The sequence below is a fragment of the Lolium perenne genome, chromosome 1, assembly GCF_019359855.2.
Source record: "Lolium perenne isolate Kyuss_39 chromosome 1, Kyuss_2.0, whole genome shotgun sequence".
Taxonomy (NCBI): domain Eukaryota; kingdom Viridiplantae; phylum Streptophyta; class Magnoliopsida; order Poales; family Poaceae; genus Lolium; species Lolium perenne.
In genome coordinates this window covers 159971363-159989941 of record NC_067244.2, presented here as the reverse complement: position 1 = coordinate 159989941, position 18579 = coordinate 159971363, and the positions used below count along the sequence as shown (strand labels likewise).

The 18579-nt window shown below is 34.9% G+C and overlaps 2 protein-coding genes across 2 annotated transcripts; one reads left to right on the top strand and one right to left on the bottom strand.

The window, feature by feature from the left end:
- Positions 1–6602: 6602 nt before the first annotated feature.
- Positions 6603–10356, bottom strand: LOC139833206 (protein FAR1-RELATED SEQUENCE 5-like). Its single transcript, XM_071823408.1, has 6 exons — positions 10338–10356; positions 10090–10226; positions 9741–9842; positions 9537–9632; positions 9071–9157; positions 6603–8942 (listed from the first exon to the last, which is right to left on the bottom strand). The coding sequence occupies exons 1-6, from the start codon at positions 10354–10356 to the stop codon at positions 6603–6605; spliced, it is 2781 nt and encodes a 926-aa protein (XP_071679509.1).
- A 2469-nt stretch (positions 10357–12825) lies between these two features.
- On the top strand, positions 12826–17976 carry LOC127334748 (uncharacterized). The gene is made up of 16 exons (XM_071822926.1): positions 12826–12916; positions 13024–13629; positions 13745–13891; positions 14047–14157; positions 14291–14804; positions 14924–15040; positions 15170–15238; positions 15340–15536; positions 15631–15854; positions 16018–16216; positions 16335–16433; positions 16551–16783; positions 16889–16961; positions 17042–17143; positions 17512–17579; positions 17675–17976. The coding sequence occupies exons 1-15, from the start codon at positions 12833–12835 to the stop codon at positions 17530–17532; spliced, it is 2796 nt and encodes a 931-aa protein (XP_071679027.1). The 5' UTR covers positions 12826–12832; the 3' UTR covers positions 17533–17579; positions 17675–17976.
- Positions 17977–18579: the final 603 nt, after the last annotated feature.

Genomic DNA, 18579 nt, shown 5'->3' with positions numbered 1-18579 from the left:
AGGCATGATATGAAAACAATAATCCTTCCGGGTCGGCTTCTCCGCCGCTTGAGGAAACAATCCTCCCTCCTGCTTCCCCCGAGTTTCCCCCAAGTCTCCCTGGAGTCTCGCTCCCCGTCCCTTCTTTCGCCGGGTTCTCCGCTCCGTCGGGCGGTTCTTGTAGCTGATCTACTTCGTCGATGGCGGAAGAAGGTCGCATCCGTTCCAATCTCGCCGCGTACGCGCACTATTTGGTTCGTCCCGATTAGGGTTTTCTCAGTGGAAAGCATGAGGAGGGATTCGTTAGGTTGCGATCGCTTTCGAGATTCCCTTGCAATTCCTAACTTCCTCATGAACTTAAAAGGAACAAATTCTATAAGAACTCGTCCATGATAAGATTCCGTTCATGATAAGAATTCGTTCGTGATATAGAATTCGTTCATGATAAGAATTCGTTCATGATAAGAATTTTGTTCATGATAAGAATTCGTTCATGATAAGAATTAGTTCATGATATAGATTCTGTTCATGATAAGAATTCGTTCATGATAAGAATTTATTCATGATACGAATTCGTTCATGATATAAATTCCGTTCATGATAAGAATTTGTTCATGATAAGAATTCGTTAATCCAAACACCACAGATTCTATTCATGTTTTTTGTTTCTTTAGGCATGATATGAAAACAATAATCCTTCCGGTCGGCTTCTCCGCCGCTTGAGGAAACAATCCTCCCTCCCGCTTCCCCCGAGTTTCCCCAAGTCTCCCTGAGTCTCGCTCCCCGTCCCTTCTTTCGCCGGGTTCTCTCCGTCGGGCGGTTCTTGTAGCCGATCTACTTCGTCGATGGCGGAAGAAGGTCGCATCCGTTCCAATCTCGCCGCCAGGACGCGCACTATTTGGTTCGTCTGATTAGGGTTTTCTCGGTGGAAAGCATGAGGAGGGATTCGTTAGGTTGCGATCGCTTTTCGAGATTCCCTTGCAATTCCTAACTTCCTCATGAACTTAAAAGGAACAAATTCTATAAGAACTCGTCCATGATAAGATTCCGTTCATGATAAGAATTCGTTCGTGATATAGAATTCGCTCATGATAAGAATTGCTCATGATAAGAATTTTGTTCATGATAAGAATTCGCTCATGATAAGAATTAGTTCATGATATAGATTCTGCTCATGATAAGAATTCGCTCATGATAAGAATTTATTCATGATACGAATTCGCTCATGATATAAATTCCGTTCATGATAAGAATTTGTTCATGATAAGAATTCGCTCATGGTAAGAATTCTTGTCATGCAGAATCCGCTCTTGATAAGAACTCGTCCATGATAAGATTCCGTTCATGATAAGATTTCGTTCATGGTAAGAATTTGTTCATGATAAGAATTAGTTCATGACATATATTCCGTTCATGATAAGAATTTGTTCATGATAAAAATTCGTTCATGATATAGATTCCGTTCATGGTAAGAATTTGTTCATGATAAGAATTCGTTCATGATATAGATCCCGTTCATGATAAGAATTGGTTCATGATATAAAATTCCGTTCATGATAAGAACTCGTTAATGATAAGAACTCGTCCATGATAAGAACTCGTTAATGATAATAACTCGTCCATGATAAGAATTCATCCTTGATAAGAATTCGTTCATGATATAGATTCCGTTCATGATAAGAACTTGTCCATGATAAGAACTCGTCCATGATAAGATTCCGTTCATGATATAGATTCCGTTCATGATAGGAACTAGTCCATGATAAGATTCCGTTCATGATAATAATTAGTTCATGATAAAGAATAAGTTCATGATAAGAATTCGTTCTTGATAAGAATTCGCTCATGATATAGAATTCGCTCATGTCCTTTATATAGAATTCGCTCATGCTAAGAATTCGCTCATGATAAGAATTTGTTCATGATAAGATTTTCGCTCATGATAAGAATTCGCTCATGATATAGATTCCGCTCATGATAAAAATCGCCCATGATAAGAACTCGTTAATGATAAGAATTCGCTCATGATATAGAATTCGCTCATGATAAGAATTCGCTCATGATAAGAATTCGCTCATGATAAGAATTTCGCTCATGATAAGAATTCGCTCATGATAAGAATTAGTTCATGATATAGAATCCGTGACAACAGGTTAGAAAAAACATAGTTCTTTCATGATAAGAATTTGTTCGTGATAAAAATTCGCTCATGATATAGATTCCGCTCATGGTAAGAATTTGTTCATGATAAGAATTCGCTCATGATAAGAACTCGCTCATGATAATAACTCCTCCATGATAAGAATTCGTTCATGATAATAATTAGTTCATGATATAGATTCTGTTCATGATAAGAATTCGTTCATGATAAGAATTTGTTCATGATAAGAATTCGTTCATGATAAGAATTCCGTTCATGATAAGAATTCGTTCATGATAAGAATTCGTTCATGGTAAGAATTCTTGTCATGCAGGAATCCGTTCTTGATAAGAACTCGTCCATGATAAGATTCCGTTCATGATAAGAATTCGTTCATGATATAGAATTCGTTCATGATAAGAATTCGTTCATGATAATAATTTCGTTCATGGTAAGAATTTGTTCATGATAAGAATTAGTTCATGATATAGATTCCGTTCATGATAAGAATTCTTTCATGATAAGAATTTGTTCGTGATAAAAATTCATTCCTGATATAGATTCCGTTCATGATCAGAATTGGTTCATGATATAATTGTCCTTTCATGATAAGAACTCGTTAATGATAGAACTCGTCCATGATAAGAACTCGTTCATGATAATAACTCCTCCATGATAAGAATTCGTTCATGATAATAATTAGTTCATGATATAGATTCTGTTCATGATAAGAATTCGTTCATGATAAGAATTTGTTCATGATAAGAATTCGTTCATGATAAGAATTCCGTTCATGATAAGAATTCGTTCATGATAAGAATTCGTTCATGATAAGATTCCGTTCATGATAAGAATTCGTTCATGATATAGATTCCGTTCATGATAAGAATTCTTTCATGATAAGAATTTGTTTGTGATAAAAATTCGTTCATGATAAGAATTGGTTAATGATATAAGATTCCGTTCATGATAAGAACTCGTTAATGATAATAACTCGTCCATTATATAGATTCCGTTCATGAAAAGAATTCGTTCATCATAAGAATTCGTTCATGATATAGATTCCGTTCATGATAAGAATTCGTTCATGATATAGATTCCGTTCATGATAAGATTCCGTTCATGATAAGAATTCGTTCATGATAAGAAATTCGTTCATATGATAACAACTCGTTCATGATAAGATTCCGTTCATGATAACAATTCGTTCATGATATAGATTCCGTTCATGATAAGAATTCTTTCATGATAAGAATTTTGTTCGTGATAAAAATTCGTTCATGATAAGAATTGGTTCATGATATAAGATTCCGTTCATGATAAGAACTCGTTAATGATAATAACTCGTCCATGATAAGAACTCGTCAATGATAATAACTCGTCCATGATAAGAATTCGTCCTTGATAAGAATTCGTTCATGATATAGATTCCGTTCTTGATAAGAACTCGTCCATGATAAGATTCCGTTCATGATAAGAATTCGTTCATGATATAGATTCCGTTCATGGTAAGATTCCGTTCATGTTAAAAATTCGTTCATGATTTAAAATAATTTTCGTTGATATACGGATATACGGATTCAGTTCATGATAAGTTTCCGTTCATGATAAGAATTTGTTCATGGTAAGAATTCGTTCATGATAAGAATTCGTTCATGTTAAAATTTGTTCATGATAAGAACTCGTTCATGATAAGAACTCGTTCACGATAAGATTCCGTACATGATAAGAATCTGTTCATGATAAGAACTCGTTCATGATAAGATTCCGTTCATGATAAGAATTCGTTCATGATATATATTCCGTTCATGACAATAACTCGTTCACGATAAGTTCATGATAAGAAATTTGTTCATATGATAAGAATATATTCATGATAAGAACTCGTTCATGATAGATTCCGTTCATGATAAGAAATCGTTCATGATATAGATTCCGTTCATGATAAGAAATCGTTCATGATAAGAAATTGTTCATGATAAGAATTCGTTCATGATTAGATTCCATTGATGATAAGAAATTGATCATAATAAGAATTCGTTCATGATAAGATTCCATTGATGATAAGAAATCGTTCATGATAAGAACTCTTTCATGATAAGAGCTCTTTCATGATAAGATTTCGTTCATGATAAGAACTCGTTCATGATATAGATTCCGTTCATGATAAGAATTCGTTCATGATAAGATTCCATTGATGATAAGAAATCGTTCATGATAAGAACTCTTTCATGATAAGAACTCTTTCATGATAAGATTTCGTTCATGATAAGAACTCGTTCATGATATAGATTCCGTTCATGAAAAGAATTCGTTCATCATAAGAATTCGTTCATGATATAGATTCCGTTCATGATAAGAATTCGTTCATGATATAGATTCCGTTCATGATAAGATTCCGTCCATGATAAGAATTCATTCATGATAAGAAATTCATTCATATGATAACAACTCGTTCATGATAAGATTCCGTTCATGATAACAATTCGTTCATGATATAGATTCCGTTCATGATAACAATTCGTTCATGATAAGATTCCGTTCATGATAACAATTCGTTCATGATATAGATTCCGTTCATGATAAGATTCCGTTCATGATAAGAACTCGTTCATGATAAGATTGGGTTCAAGATAAGAATTCGTTTTATGATATAGAATCTGTTCAAGAACAAAAAAAAACATGAACAAGATTTTTGTTCATGATAAGAATTTGTTCATACGAAAAATCAGTTCACCATTATAATACGTTAATGATTTGAAAGAAATTCCGTTCACATATGGATATACCGATTTGTTTGTTCAGATCAAAAGTAACCGTTGTTGCTAACAAATTGTTTGAACATGAAAAATTTAAATTTAAAAACCGTTCAAATTTAAAAACCGTTCAAACATGAAAAAGTTCAAATTATTAATTAATTAGTTCACTACTTGAATTATGAAATAATTTCAAAACAAAAAAAATCAAGTTAATATTGAAAACATGAACGGAAAATAAAAAGAATGTCCAAATGTGTTCATCGCAAAATTCCTTTCATGTATTTTTTCCTGAAACATCATGTTTCTAGTTCATCGGGGCAACCTGCGTGGTGGCCACATTGCTGCAACAGGTTTTTCGTCAACTGCAACGCTACTTTTTCTAAGAAGTAAATGTAATGTTCCTATTTTATACTCACAATATATTACAGCATGTTGCTGTTCTTCTTCACTCAAAATTTTAGAACAGAAATAAAACTTGCATTAACCAGGAGTTAATTATAAGCACATACCACACTGTAGTGTCAGTAATAATACTTTGGTACTAGTAGAAGCCTACAGAAAAGAAAAAAAGCAACAGACAAGCAAGAAAGAAAGAAAGACAAGTATCTAAGCCCAGCACTGGAGATCCGCATAAAGATGGTTTTTTGGTGAAACACAAGTGACTTTTGATCATACAAAGAACACCAAACCAAGCTTCTGGAGAGGTTGGCTATCATCGCTTTGGAATAACCCCTGTTGTACTGTTATGTAATACATCTCTGCAACGCAAAACAAATCATAGATTTTTAGAAAAGACATAGCTTGAACGATTCCCATGACAGCATTGTCATGCAAATTATACAGAAAAAGAATACAGAAAAAGAATGATGAAGGCATTGCAAGAAGAAACTACAAGGTGACCAACAAATAATGTCCAATTGCTGCAGCAGCACTAGTCAACTTTCACTAGCAATACTCCAGCTGTATCAGACTACTCCTAGACAGCCCACTGTACACAGATTTACACTGAAAATGATTCAGTATCCTCCACTGACAATGACACTCACCGATTTGAAAAGGACTAACTGGAGAGCAAGGAAGCTAAGTCAAATACAGTTAAAGACACGACGCAAATTAAAAGTGGCGGCCGTGTCTGTATGCCTCGGGAAACCAAAGCAAATCAGCAGACTCTCGATCCGTAATTGGGCAGGCAGGCCGACAACGCTGACCGCCTCCAAAACAAGTGGCGGCCGTGTCGGTATCCACAGTCAGGTCAAATTTTAGTGGTATAAAACAGCAGCCACTGTTTTTTGACAAATCAGTTTTGGGGAAAATATGTAAAAGTTAGGGGAAAATAGTACAACAGATTACCGACACAGAATAAATATACAAATTTTAAATGTCCATAGTATAGCTTGGAAAAAATCTAACGAAAACAACCAGGCATATTAGGGAACTATATGAGATTTTCATACAGGATTAAAATCTAATTCAGTGACATGTTTTTTTGCAAGTGATTGTATTATATTACACTTTGATACAGCATTAAAATCTATTTTTAGGGACATGGAATTTTTCGCAAGTGGATTGTACTATATGACATTTCAGACAGCATTAAAATATTCAAAAAAATTAGCTTTTTAAAATACAATGAAAGGCTGGATCATGAAATGTTTTACAACTGATTAAAATAAAATATGTCAACAGATACATTTAACATGACCGGTTTCTTACCAGTGAATGAACTATTTCCCTGATGGTAACTTCTTAGTCTTCCTGGACTTCTTTTCTGATTGAGGTTTCAGTCGGTTTCCTTTGTTTACTGATATTGAAGTAGATACTGGTGGATCTTTCAAACCTGATGCTTCACCTTCTTTCAGTTGCTTCTGTTTCTTTGCAGACTTCATTTTTGAACTAACTTGCTCAACAGGTTCAGATACACTACCATCATCATTCAACCATATGTTCACATTACTTACACCTGGGAGCATCCCTTCTTTCATGGCAGGTTTCTGTTGTGCTGAACCTTTTCTTATTACTGGAGGGTCTTTGAGAATGACAGAGTTGCCATCAGTTTGCTGTTCTTCATTATTTTCATCCATCAACCTTTTGTGAAGTTTATGCACCTCTTCAATAAATTGTTTGCTCTTATTTGGATCCCTGCTTATATCAGCGCAAACATCATTGACGCTATTGAGAAGCATCGCATATCTCAAACTACTAGCAGATGCTTCAGCTCCAGGCACATCAATACTTTGCTTTTTCTGTAAAAGTAGTTCATCCTCCCTAAATTTTATTGTCCATCTTGGCAATATGTACTGAGCTGGAATCTTCACAACATCAAACTGTGTGAACAATCTGAGAATGTGACAACAAAGAATTCCATCTTTCTCAAACTTTGCACACTCACATTCATAGGTTTCATTTTTTCTATCAACGCAAACAGTGAACACGTCTCTCCTATACTCAGGTTTCTTGTAATTAAACAGCTTCTTCAACTCGTACAACCTGTCCTTCACAATTTCATGAACACCGAAAGCGGTTGAATTAAGAAGTTCAGTCAAAAACTTTGAGTAAATCCCTCTAGTGTATATTTCGGCTGCATGCCGCTCAATGAGCTGATGGCACCAAAAAGTAGGATCCTGTTGAGTAGAATGGAAACGGTCCTCATTCTCAATTTCTACAACATTTTCTTGAAAAATCTCATATTGCTTCAAGAAATTCTCAATTGTATCTTTCCGCAGCACATAATCTTTAAAATTTGAGTTGAAGCTCTCACTTCGCCCTGTAGATCGTGTGAACGGGCAGAAAGTTCCTCTGAAATAAGCTGGAACAAACATGGCCCTGCACCCCCACATCCTTTTTAGGTGCTCATGTTCACAACAATTGTATGTCTGAAGCATTTTTTTCCAACCTGTTTCAAACTCTAAGATGTGAAGTGAATCCATTATTAGGCTCACTATTGTATCTTCCATGCCTTCTCTCTCTGCCATGTATGCACTTGTGTTTTTTTTCAGATTTTGAAGAATGTGCCATATGCAAAACCTATGGAAAGCCTCCCAAAACACTCTACTAATTGCCAATTGAATGGCAGCATCTTGATCAGTCAATATAAGTTTTGGTTTCTTCCCATCCATCACTTCGACGAAACTCTGAAATAACCATTCAAAAGTATCTGCAGACTGATCCTTCAGAAGAGCCCACCCAAACACAATTGTCCTCGCATTTCCATTGATTCCAATGATTGGGGCGAAAGGCATATTGTACTTGTTAGTGCTATAGGTAGTATCAAAACATATTATCTCACCAAACAACTTGTAATCCATTCTAGATTTTGCATCTGTCCAGAACAAAGATCTAACCATGCCATCACCATCAACTTCCATCTTGCAACAAAAGCCAGGTTTGCTAAGCTGAATCTTTTCAATGTATTTTAGAGCACATGCAATATCAGTATTGCGCTTCAACATCCTTTCAGCTTGTTTCAGGTTGTCCATCTTCTTCTTCCCAAAGTTTATGTTTCCAAAGTTACCTTTCAATCTTCTGAATATAGTCATTATTCGTTGAGGCTTCACCCTGATTTCTTGCAGTAATTTAGACAGCATGATTTCTTCCTCAGTCATATGTCTGTGGCTCAAGAAAAACTTTGTAAGGGAAGGAGAAGGGGCTAACTCATGGTTGTGCTCTAATGAACATGAAATGATATGCCAGCTGGTATGTACTTGTTTTATTCTGACATGCATACGACAATCTGTTTTCCTTAGAACATTCCTTTTCCTTTTCCTTTCAGTTATAGCCTTTGTTCGGTCCTTCCTCCCTTTGTTGCATTCTAAGGTAATCTTCCTCGATTTATAATTCCTTCCTTTTATTACTGCAAACCCAAATTTTATCTTCCCGTAAATGTTAACAAACTTAACAGCTTGTTCCAAAGTTGGGAAAACCATACCAACTTCTGGTGGTTTTGCATTACAGAGTTCTTCAGGAGTTGGAAATAAATAATCTTCCTTAGGGTTGACAACATCATCTTCTGAATCACTCATATCCTCACTACAACCTTCGAGAGTTTCTTCAACAATCTCCAAGACCTAAGGAAGAAGTGTAGACACAAAACATCAAAGAAAATAAAGTTATTTGTCTATGTGCATATATATTTTTTTAAGCCAATTTTATGAGCCAAGGTTTTATATGAATGAAATGATAAAAAGATAAATACCTTATCCAAATCAGTTTCAGAATTTTCAGGTTGGCAAATCAAATTTTCATTAGAAGCATTCTCCTCACTATATTCATAAACAGGTATCTGCCAATAAATGTCAATACAATATTAATATGTAGCTTGTAGAACACAAACAAAAGAAATACGGAAAAACATTTAAAGAAATTAAAATAGATAGAATAAATAGGATATCTAGCTAGAAAATATATTGTCAGTAAACCAATAGAGCTCTGTTCGCACATTGTAAATTAAAACAAGAAGTGCTTACAAGTAACTGGCAACTTCATACATATAATGTTTTCTTAATCAATAATCCTACTACATATAAAAAGGTACAGAATTTTTTTTTGCAGATATGTTTTCCCTTAAAGCAATTAACCATGAAAAATACAAAGAACACATAAGCTATAAATGGCTTAAAAGTGAATGTAAAAAAAGGATTCCAATTATAATACATAGGTACCTCTGAGCTAGTTGATGTAACTACTACAGAGTTCATGGTATCTTGGACATTATTAAGATTGACATCTTCGCTCCTTCCAATTACTTCAGACAAAACCTAGTGAAAATCAAGGCAAATCATGTAGTTTTTTTTAGTTAAAATGATTTATAGGTATTTCTAAAGTGAAGCAACTAATTTTCCAAGTGCATTATACTTTTAACACACCTGAGTATGTTTTCTCATTTCTTCATACAAGACATACTGATCAAATTCATCCATAGTTTGATCTTTCTTTTCCTGTGAAGAAGTAAGAGCAGTCTTTCCATTCTATATTTCAGTATAGATTAAATATCACAAACTACAGAAATCAGTATAATGACAATGAACAAATTGTTTTTTACCTTGGCAATATGAGACTCCGAACCTTTCTTGAACCTATAGCACGTGCAAGATCAGTGCATTTGTTTTTTCCCTGATTTAACCTGTATTGCAAGTAACATATGTCTTGTTAGTTTATACCAAAGTAACAGAGATATGGAAAATGGTTACTATAAATTCAACATGTTATCTAGACCAGTTCAACAGGTTTTGCTCTTTGCTTTTCTTCATTGATTCTTCTCTGATTCTCTCTGAAATTAGTTATAGCTGCTTGTACTTTATCAATTTTTTCCACCACATTTATGTTTATTGATTGATTTTCCATGGGATAACCTGCAAAAAAAAAATGTATGCGCATAAGACATGCGGGTTCTCTTCAAATAAATATGAGTTTTCTGATAGATCAGCATATGAGATAGCTGCATCCAAGAACCTTCACCATACTCATTAATTGCTTCTCCATTTCTAACTGGAAGAAAAATATAGGAGAACAAAGATATTTTCTGATTAAAAGAAGATTTTGTATTGAGCTCGTATGCTGTTTACAAAAATGCAGTAAACTATGCTTCATCATTGATAATAAAAAAGGTTCGCACATATAAGTAACAACTGAAGAAAATATATTATAAATGAACTGAAGACTACAAGCAGTACTTAAAGAACAAGAATTCCTACATGAACATCCCTAGCATATTCGTTCCTCTCTCTCCATTGTGACCTCCACCTCGACAATGTCCTTTACATACGCTTCTGGGATTTCCTCCCTCGAAGAAACTCTCACAAGAAACCACATCTAATTTTTTGTAATGCAAGTCCTGCCTCGCAATTTGTGGTGCTCTCTTCAAGTAGATACTTGATTGCCGAATAGGGACCAGCCAAAAAGAATTGAGGTTGACGGAACCATCGTGTCTAATCCGTCCTATGAAACTTGGATGGAGCAGGGTCAACAAGTTGTAAGTTATTCTACCAAGTCAATGAGTAAGGATATTCTTTGTCTACTTTTTGAATTAGAGCATGCTACAGATTTTTGGGCTGTTATTTTTGAGTCATCAATTTTTCATCCACAATGTAAGCCGTGTATCAATATGTTAAAGTTACATGAAACATGATCAGGCGTAGGCAAAAACAAATCTGCATCACCAGTTGAATTAGTAGTTTCTAATTTCACTAACACTATTAAATTAGGATTATAAGTCTAAACACAAGGAAAAATTTCAACTAAAAGAAAAAGTCGCAACGAGAAAACAAAATTCAGGAACAAATCTGACCCGAAGCATGAAGATCGACGGATTAAAGCAGGAGTAGTACCCGGACGATAGCAGCGGAGGGAAGAAGATCCTATGTCGACGCGAGAGTGTGGTTTCCCGGCATCTTATGGTCGGAGTGGAGTAGATCAGTCCGCCCCCTCCAGATCTCCGGCGGAAATTTGAGTTTTCTTCTTCCTCCACTACGTCCGGTATATTTTCGAATTAATTAGATATGTTCGTGCGCGACAAGAGACATAATTCACACTTTTGCAATTATACCCTGGAAGTTTTCAGACCATGTAATAATAGACTGGTACACAGACACTTCCATGTGGGGCCATATCTTATTATTTTCTGGACACCAACTTTCCCCTTTGCTTTCTTCCCCACGAGTATCTTCGTCCCACTTTCCCCATCTCAGAAAAATCCCCTCTCCCACTCTCCCGTCTCATGATACTTCCCAAATTCTCTCCCAAATCGACAACACTTCAGCTAGATCTGTGGAGAACGGGACGACTGAAAGAAACGAGAGCATCCCTCGTTCTAGCTAGATCTAGAGGAATAGATCTTCAAGGCCCCTCCATCTGAACACCGATAAAGGTTCGTATATGTACATTTCCTTTTTCAAAATTGGAATGAAATTACTTCACAGGGGATTTTAGGTAGGTACATGGCTGTTGTGATAGGTTGACTAATTGTTCACTTGTTTTAACTCTGACGACAGAGAGTGAGAGAGATTTGCGTGAGAGATCTATATCGTGAAACTGTCCTACACTATTACTGTGTCTAGGGGATGCCAATAACTTTTTTCTTGCTGTGTGTTGGCTAATTCTAGTTCTAGCTGTTCACGATAAATACATTTTTTGCAGAAATTCATGCCTTAGTTGATCATTAAGAAATTATACTTAAGGTTCTCAGACACGCTCTTCCAACAAAGAACACTATGTAATTTTGCATTCTTTTCAATTTTTGTGTATATTTCCATTTGCCTTTTTAGTTGCTTCTCTCTTAATTTTATAATGACAAAATGTATACACAAAAATGTTAGAACATAACATTTTCTCAATGACACACCTCTCTTAATTTTAGTTGCCTCTCTCTTAATTTTATTATTATAACATTTTCAAGTATAATGACACAGAGAAGATTTTGAGTTCACTTCAGTGTTAAAACAAAACATTTTCTCATATTTTTTTTCCATTTTGTAATTGTCATGTGATCCTCTGTATACACATGACTGAACTGACATTTTGCTGTAACTCCAACTAGCGCTACTACTCTTTGATGTAACTCCAACTTTGCCTCAAGATGATTCATCTTCTTCACCAGTTCAACTGCCGATGCTTGTAACACCACCTTATTGCCTTCACACTTGTCGCAGGGTCCTCTACCTGTGGTTTCTAGTACTGGTCATGCTGCAGCTGCGCATTAGTAACCTTGATGATTCCTTTCTGTATGTGAGCCTCTGCTGCACCTGTTTTCTTCTATTGTGAACGTAACCAACATTTTCCAAGGTATCTCTCTGTCTCAGTTACAACTCTTTTTCTTTTTTCTAATTTTCCTTGTTGCTCAACATTGGAATTCATTTTTTTATATGCTTTTCTTCGGTTTTCCGGAGTGGAACTGACGAGGCAAATAATTTATGCTAAGCCACCTTGATGATTCATTAATCACTGCCATCTCAATTCATAGATGGAAACTACTAATTACAAAAAAAGGGAGAGCCAGGAATTACTTTGCACTGATATCTCAACGAATAGTATGAAAAAATATAAGGTATTTTTTTCCTAACTGTTTTTATGTCAATATATGTTATAGCATTCTAATTATTCTATACTTTAATTTGGTAAGACTATAATTTCGTATTTGAATAACTTTTTCAGCGGCAAAGTTCAGAATACACAAGAATTTTTCTTCAAGCTTTGTCTACATTACCAGAACAGAAGAAAATAATCATCAGGAAGCTTGGTTTTGGTTCTATTCTGGGTTTTTCATGCTTCAGCAATGTTGATGTAATTTTTGAATGGCTAATCTCGCAGTTTGATACAAGCTCTGGAACTCTGTCACTAGAAGATCGCTTCACATTCACATTATCTTCTCACTCGGCACACATGATACTAGGATTCCCTGCTGGTCCAAAAGCTGTAGTCAGAACCCAATCAGTAGAACACCCAGATTTCATTTTCAACATTGTGAAAACAAAGTTTCCTACAGTAGAACATCTATGTTATTTGCTGTCAACTGATTTGGATGAAGATTCTTTCACTGTGATTTTCATGATGTTACTACTTACTGCTTTTATTGATCCAAATGCATCTGGAATTCCAAACCCTGCTTATTATGCCAACTTGGAAGATATTTCTTCAATCCCAAACCTTGACTGGTGTAAATTCACACTTGATTGCCTGTTACGATCTATCGAAAAATTCCTGTTCAGGAAAAAACAAAACATAGATCTGGAATCTGGAGGTTGCAAGATTCTACTAGTGGTAAATTAAATAACTTATTTTTTTAATTGTTAAAATAGTTTTTTTTCTGTGTTCCTTTTTAAATATATGTATCAATACTTGTTGTTTCATTTTTATTTTTTATCTGTTTTTGCAGATATCGTACTTTGAGTTTCTAATAACTTCAGAGTTTAACTTGGGCAACAGCTTACCAAGGTTACCACTGTGGACAACCCATGTTGTCAACTCATACATCGCACTTGATTCACAACAAGGACATATTAAAGGATTTGGAAGACTCTCTGTAAGTACTAACAACATGTTTTTTATAGTGTGCTACCAAAACCATCTTCTTAATTGGAACATATCTTTATTTTTTACACCTCAATGAACAATCTATAAATTTAAAAAAGACAGTATATGTTTTTCTAAATATCTTTTCCCGTTTTGACTTTCCAGAAAAAGCACATAACATCAACACCATTCAAAGGTAGTAAGCAGCAGATGGAAATTCCTACAGAAATAAGAGATTACATGGAGCTAAAATTTGAAGGAATTCCTTTATGCCAGGTTAGCAAAAAAATAATACTTTCCTACTTATCATTTTTTGTCGCCACTAACAGCTACTGTGTTTCTCTACTCTTGTTACTTTATAACTTTCAAATGTCTTACGTATTATGCATTCCTCTTTCCAAAAATAAAGGAAAAGAAGAGGCTGCAATCGTTGGTTTCCAATTTCTTCAAGAAAATGGTTCAAAATTGCATACCAATCGTTAAAGGTTATGTAGACGACATTCAACTTGTTTCATCTTCAACACATAAACAAGAACTTGAGCCATCTTTCGAGAACGAATTGCATTTTCCTGCCCAAGCTAATAAGAATGCAATAATTGAAGAAAGCAAGTCAGAAATGGTTGTGTACCAACAGAAGAAAAAAGTCTCGGAAGAAGAGATGGAGAAATTCTTCCAGAATATGTTGTTTTTCAATCAAATTCAAGTTCCACAAGACAACTACGACATTAGAAGTGAGTTCCATCAAATTCTACATAATATCAGTGAACGTTGTTCCCTTGGAGAACAATCTGGTGGTTTTGATCTACCAAATCTTTATCCTGAATTCGAATCAAGTTTACTATATCCAAAAGGCATGACATCAGCAATCAATGTGAATGATACATCGTTGCAGTTCTCTGAATTCCTTAAACAAATTAAAGAAGGTTAGACAGTTTTCTGTATTGCAGTACATCTCCTAATTTCCTTTTCCTTTGGCTCAATACGACTTTGAATTACATGCAAAATTTTTTTTACTAAACAACAACTGTTTTTGTACATGCAGAGCTTTCTTTTGAAATAAAAAATCAAAGGATATCATATCCAACAATGGAACAGGACTGCAAGTTCTCTCTTCAGAATTTTGAGTTCTATTTGCCTAGTGAAGAAGAACCATTTCATGGTAAATATGTTTATTTATCATTTTCATTGTTGCCACTAACAGTTAACTATATTTCAGTACACACAGTTTTAATTTTTTTAGAGTATACAACATTGCATTTAACTATTTTTTTCCTTTTCTTTTTTTTAGGAGATGATGACAACTTGCATGAATTCTTTAGGAGACCAGATAATATTTTATCACACAATGGCATAATAAGTAATTCACTTCAAATTTACATTTTTACTATACTGCAACATACATATTTTTATACTTTTTTATTAATATGCATTACTAACTTATGGAAAAAACATAATTAGGTGATGTTACACCCAAAATTAACTGGCAAACTATTGGTCAGAAAAAAGTTCAAGATGATAAATATGTTTTCTCTCTAAATGAAAGGCTACTTGGGAAAAGAATTCCTTCAATCACTGATGAAAACAAAGGAAATTTCCCTTGTTTCAATCTTTTCGAAGAAGACAATCCAAATATGTCTGGTCATACATATTCCTCGGTTAGTGATTTGTTCTTTCGCATTTATATAAATTATAATTTTTACATTTCAAAACAATTGACAAAATCTTACAATTTTTATTTTTAATGTACAGCCAGGATCAAAACTGAAAGCAATTGATCCTCTTTTACATATGGTTCTTGACCAATGTGGGCAAGAAATATTAGGAGGACAAAGCAGTATCAAGTTAAAAACTCCTTTCATTCCTAGCAGCAAACTAAAAATGCAACATGTGCAACCTCCGCAACAAGTTATTTTCGCCACTGCACTTGAGCATGAATTTTACTGCAAACTTACAAGTACCAAAACAGAAAGCAGGTAATTCTGTCGAACATATTTTCACTGCATATGTGAACATAGCTGATTTACACATATTCTTCATATTAACTGCATGTCAAGTATAAATTGTCTTCAAGAAAATTAAAAGAGTATGGGTGGATCATAATAATAAAAATTGTCTTCTTCTTTTTAATTTTGACAGCCCTAGGATTTTTGAAATTAAAAGAGTATGGGTGGATCAGAGAACTTTGGCGTTATCAATGAACACAGGAGGTTGGATTCACCCCTGTGTAATGGATTGTTATGGAATGCTAACTTCAACCGAGCAAATTCATCGTAGAAAAGAAGGGAAATTTGGTGAGAAAGAAATTCTCATGCATGTCGTCATAAAAGAAGTCACGGTTTGTACCATCTTTTACCTAATCTTATGCCACATATGACATTTTCCCCCATTCTTTTTGAATGGTTGAATTCCATTTTTAAATTCGAATGTTTATTCCTTTTTTTGATTTCGGACAGAAATTACTGATGGACCCTAACCTGGATTGTTCTGACCCAGAATATAAGAGGGTTTTATCACTAGATTATGTTGGATATAGATTGGAAAATGCAGGACTGGTAATTTTTTTGTTAAGCATCTTATTTTTTCCTCCTCATATATATAGTCAGAAAAATCCTCCTTCAATTTCTTCATAAAATATCAATTAACTTTCCTTCAAACTCTAATATATGTAGGTACACATTCCATGTCCAGTTGGAAAAGAGTGGATTCTTATTGTCGCAAACTTCATTGATAAATCATTTGATGTATTAAATCCTGATTCCGCAGAAGAAAAGTTCTCATCAGTAGTCAGCACTGTGATTTTCAATTTCAAACAGCTGTTTGTCAAATGTTACCCTGGTTGCTTCAAGTTCAATATACATGACTTTAGTGTTAAGTATGTTCATGTGCCTAAACAAAACTTTAGGTGATTACAAAAACACTGCATTTCTTAAAGCTACACATGTACTTGATTATTTTTATATTATACATTAGCTTATCGAGGTATTTGCTATTTTGTCCTTGAGCACAGGTATGACTCTGGAATTTTTGTGATCCAGTACATAAGATGCTACAATGGAGTTGAAGTACAACAATTCTCAAATGTAAGTAAATCTTCCATTTTTAGGTTTTTTGTTGCTTGTAATAATACAATGTAAATCTATAATTCTCATTTTTTTAAAAGGTTGACTTGCAAGCAATCCGTGAAAAAGTGTCATGCCAGCTAGTGATAAACAAATTCAATGAGCAACAAGTGCCAATAGCTCGAGAATTCATTGCGAAGCATGTAAGTATAATTATTTATTTTTAGTACTGACAATATAGAAACATACATACAGCATGATCATTGATTTTCTGTATTCTATGTTCTGACAATATAGAAACGTACATACAGCATGATCATTCTTTTTCTGTATTCTATGTTCTGACAGTATAGCAATACCTACAGCATGATCATTCTTTTTCTGTATTCTATGTTCTGACAGTATAGAAACATAAGTACAGCACAACCATTCATTTCTGTATTCTATTTTCTGAGAATATAGAAACATACGTACAGCACGACACTTCATTTCTGTATTCTATTTTCTGACAATATAGAAACATACCTACAGCATGATTATTCATTTTTGTATTATTTATTATTTTCCATAGGCTCCGCATCTTCTCCATTGATCAAGAAAGCAAAGTTTTTTCAACAGGACATATGATGTATTACAGTTGTAAGTCCCTTATAGATACGTTTTTTCACCATATGATGTATCATCTTCTCCATAATTTTTAGGTTTTACTTCTCTGTTTTCGTTTTTCTCCATAGATATCATGATCAAGGAACTTCTCAATCCTGCTTCTTCCTTGGGATTTTCGCCGCTGAGAGCTTCTTCTCTGATTCGTCCCCCGAGTCCGGTCCTCCGCCTCGGCCTCCGCCCCTTCTTCGCTCGTGTTCTGTTTTCGTACACGAACTACTGGATCTCTTACAAAATGAGATATTACATTCCATGGTTGGAGAATATAGTCTTGTTACGAGACTTCCTTTTATAAGTGGGATTTATTTTTACGCTTGTTTTTAATTTGAATTATGCAAGACCTACATGAAGTACATACAAGATGTTTTTAATTTGAATTACGAGACAGAAGGAACTTCTTTTCTGTGGATTTTTGTAACAATGTTTCTATATCTGTTTTTCTGTATAATTTCAGTAAACTGTCATGAACTGAGAAAACGCTAGTATGAGAATCAATGTCGTGACTGTTTCCTTTATTTTTTCCCAAAAATTAAACGTACTGAAAAATTGCTAGCGACTAGATTCGAACTCGCTCCGTTCAGAAACAGTCTCAGCTAGTTTATCGAACAACGAAATGGAAATTGGTATCGACGGCAATCGAACTCAGCTCGATAAGAACAGCGAACCAGTCCAGAGCGAACCAGTCGAAGGAAATGGGCCGGCCCAACAAAGAGCAGAGGGGGTGGTCGGTGGCTGCAATACACCGACCAGGTCGGTGTAAAGCACCTCCCGATAGCCTCCAGCGTGTGCACTCTGCAAACACACATGATGGTTGGGTACTTGGGTTGGTGTGGACTCAGGGTATGTTTGGTTTGGTTTCCCAAGTAGCCACGCCAAAAAATTGGCTGCCCATGAAGTATTGCTCATTGTTTGGTTTGTAGCCAATATTTTGGCTGCCAATAGATGTCTAGCCCTTCCACTCACAGATTCTTGCCAA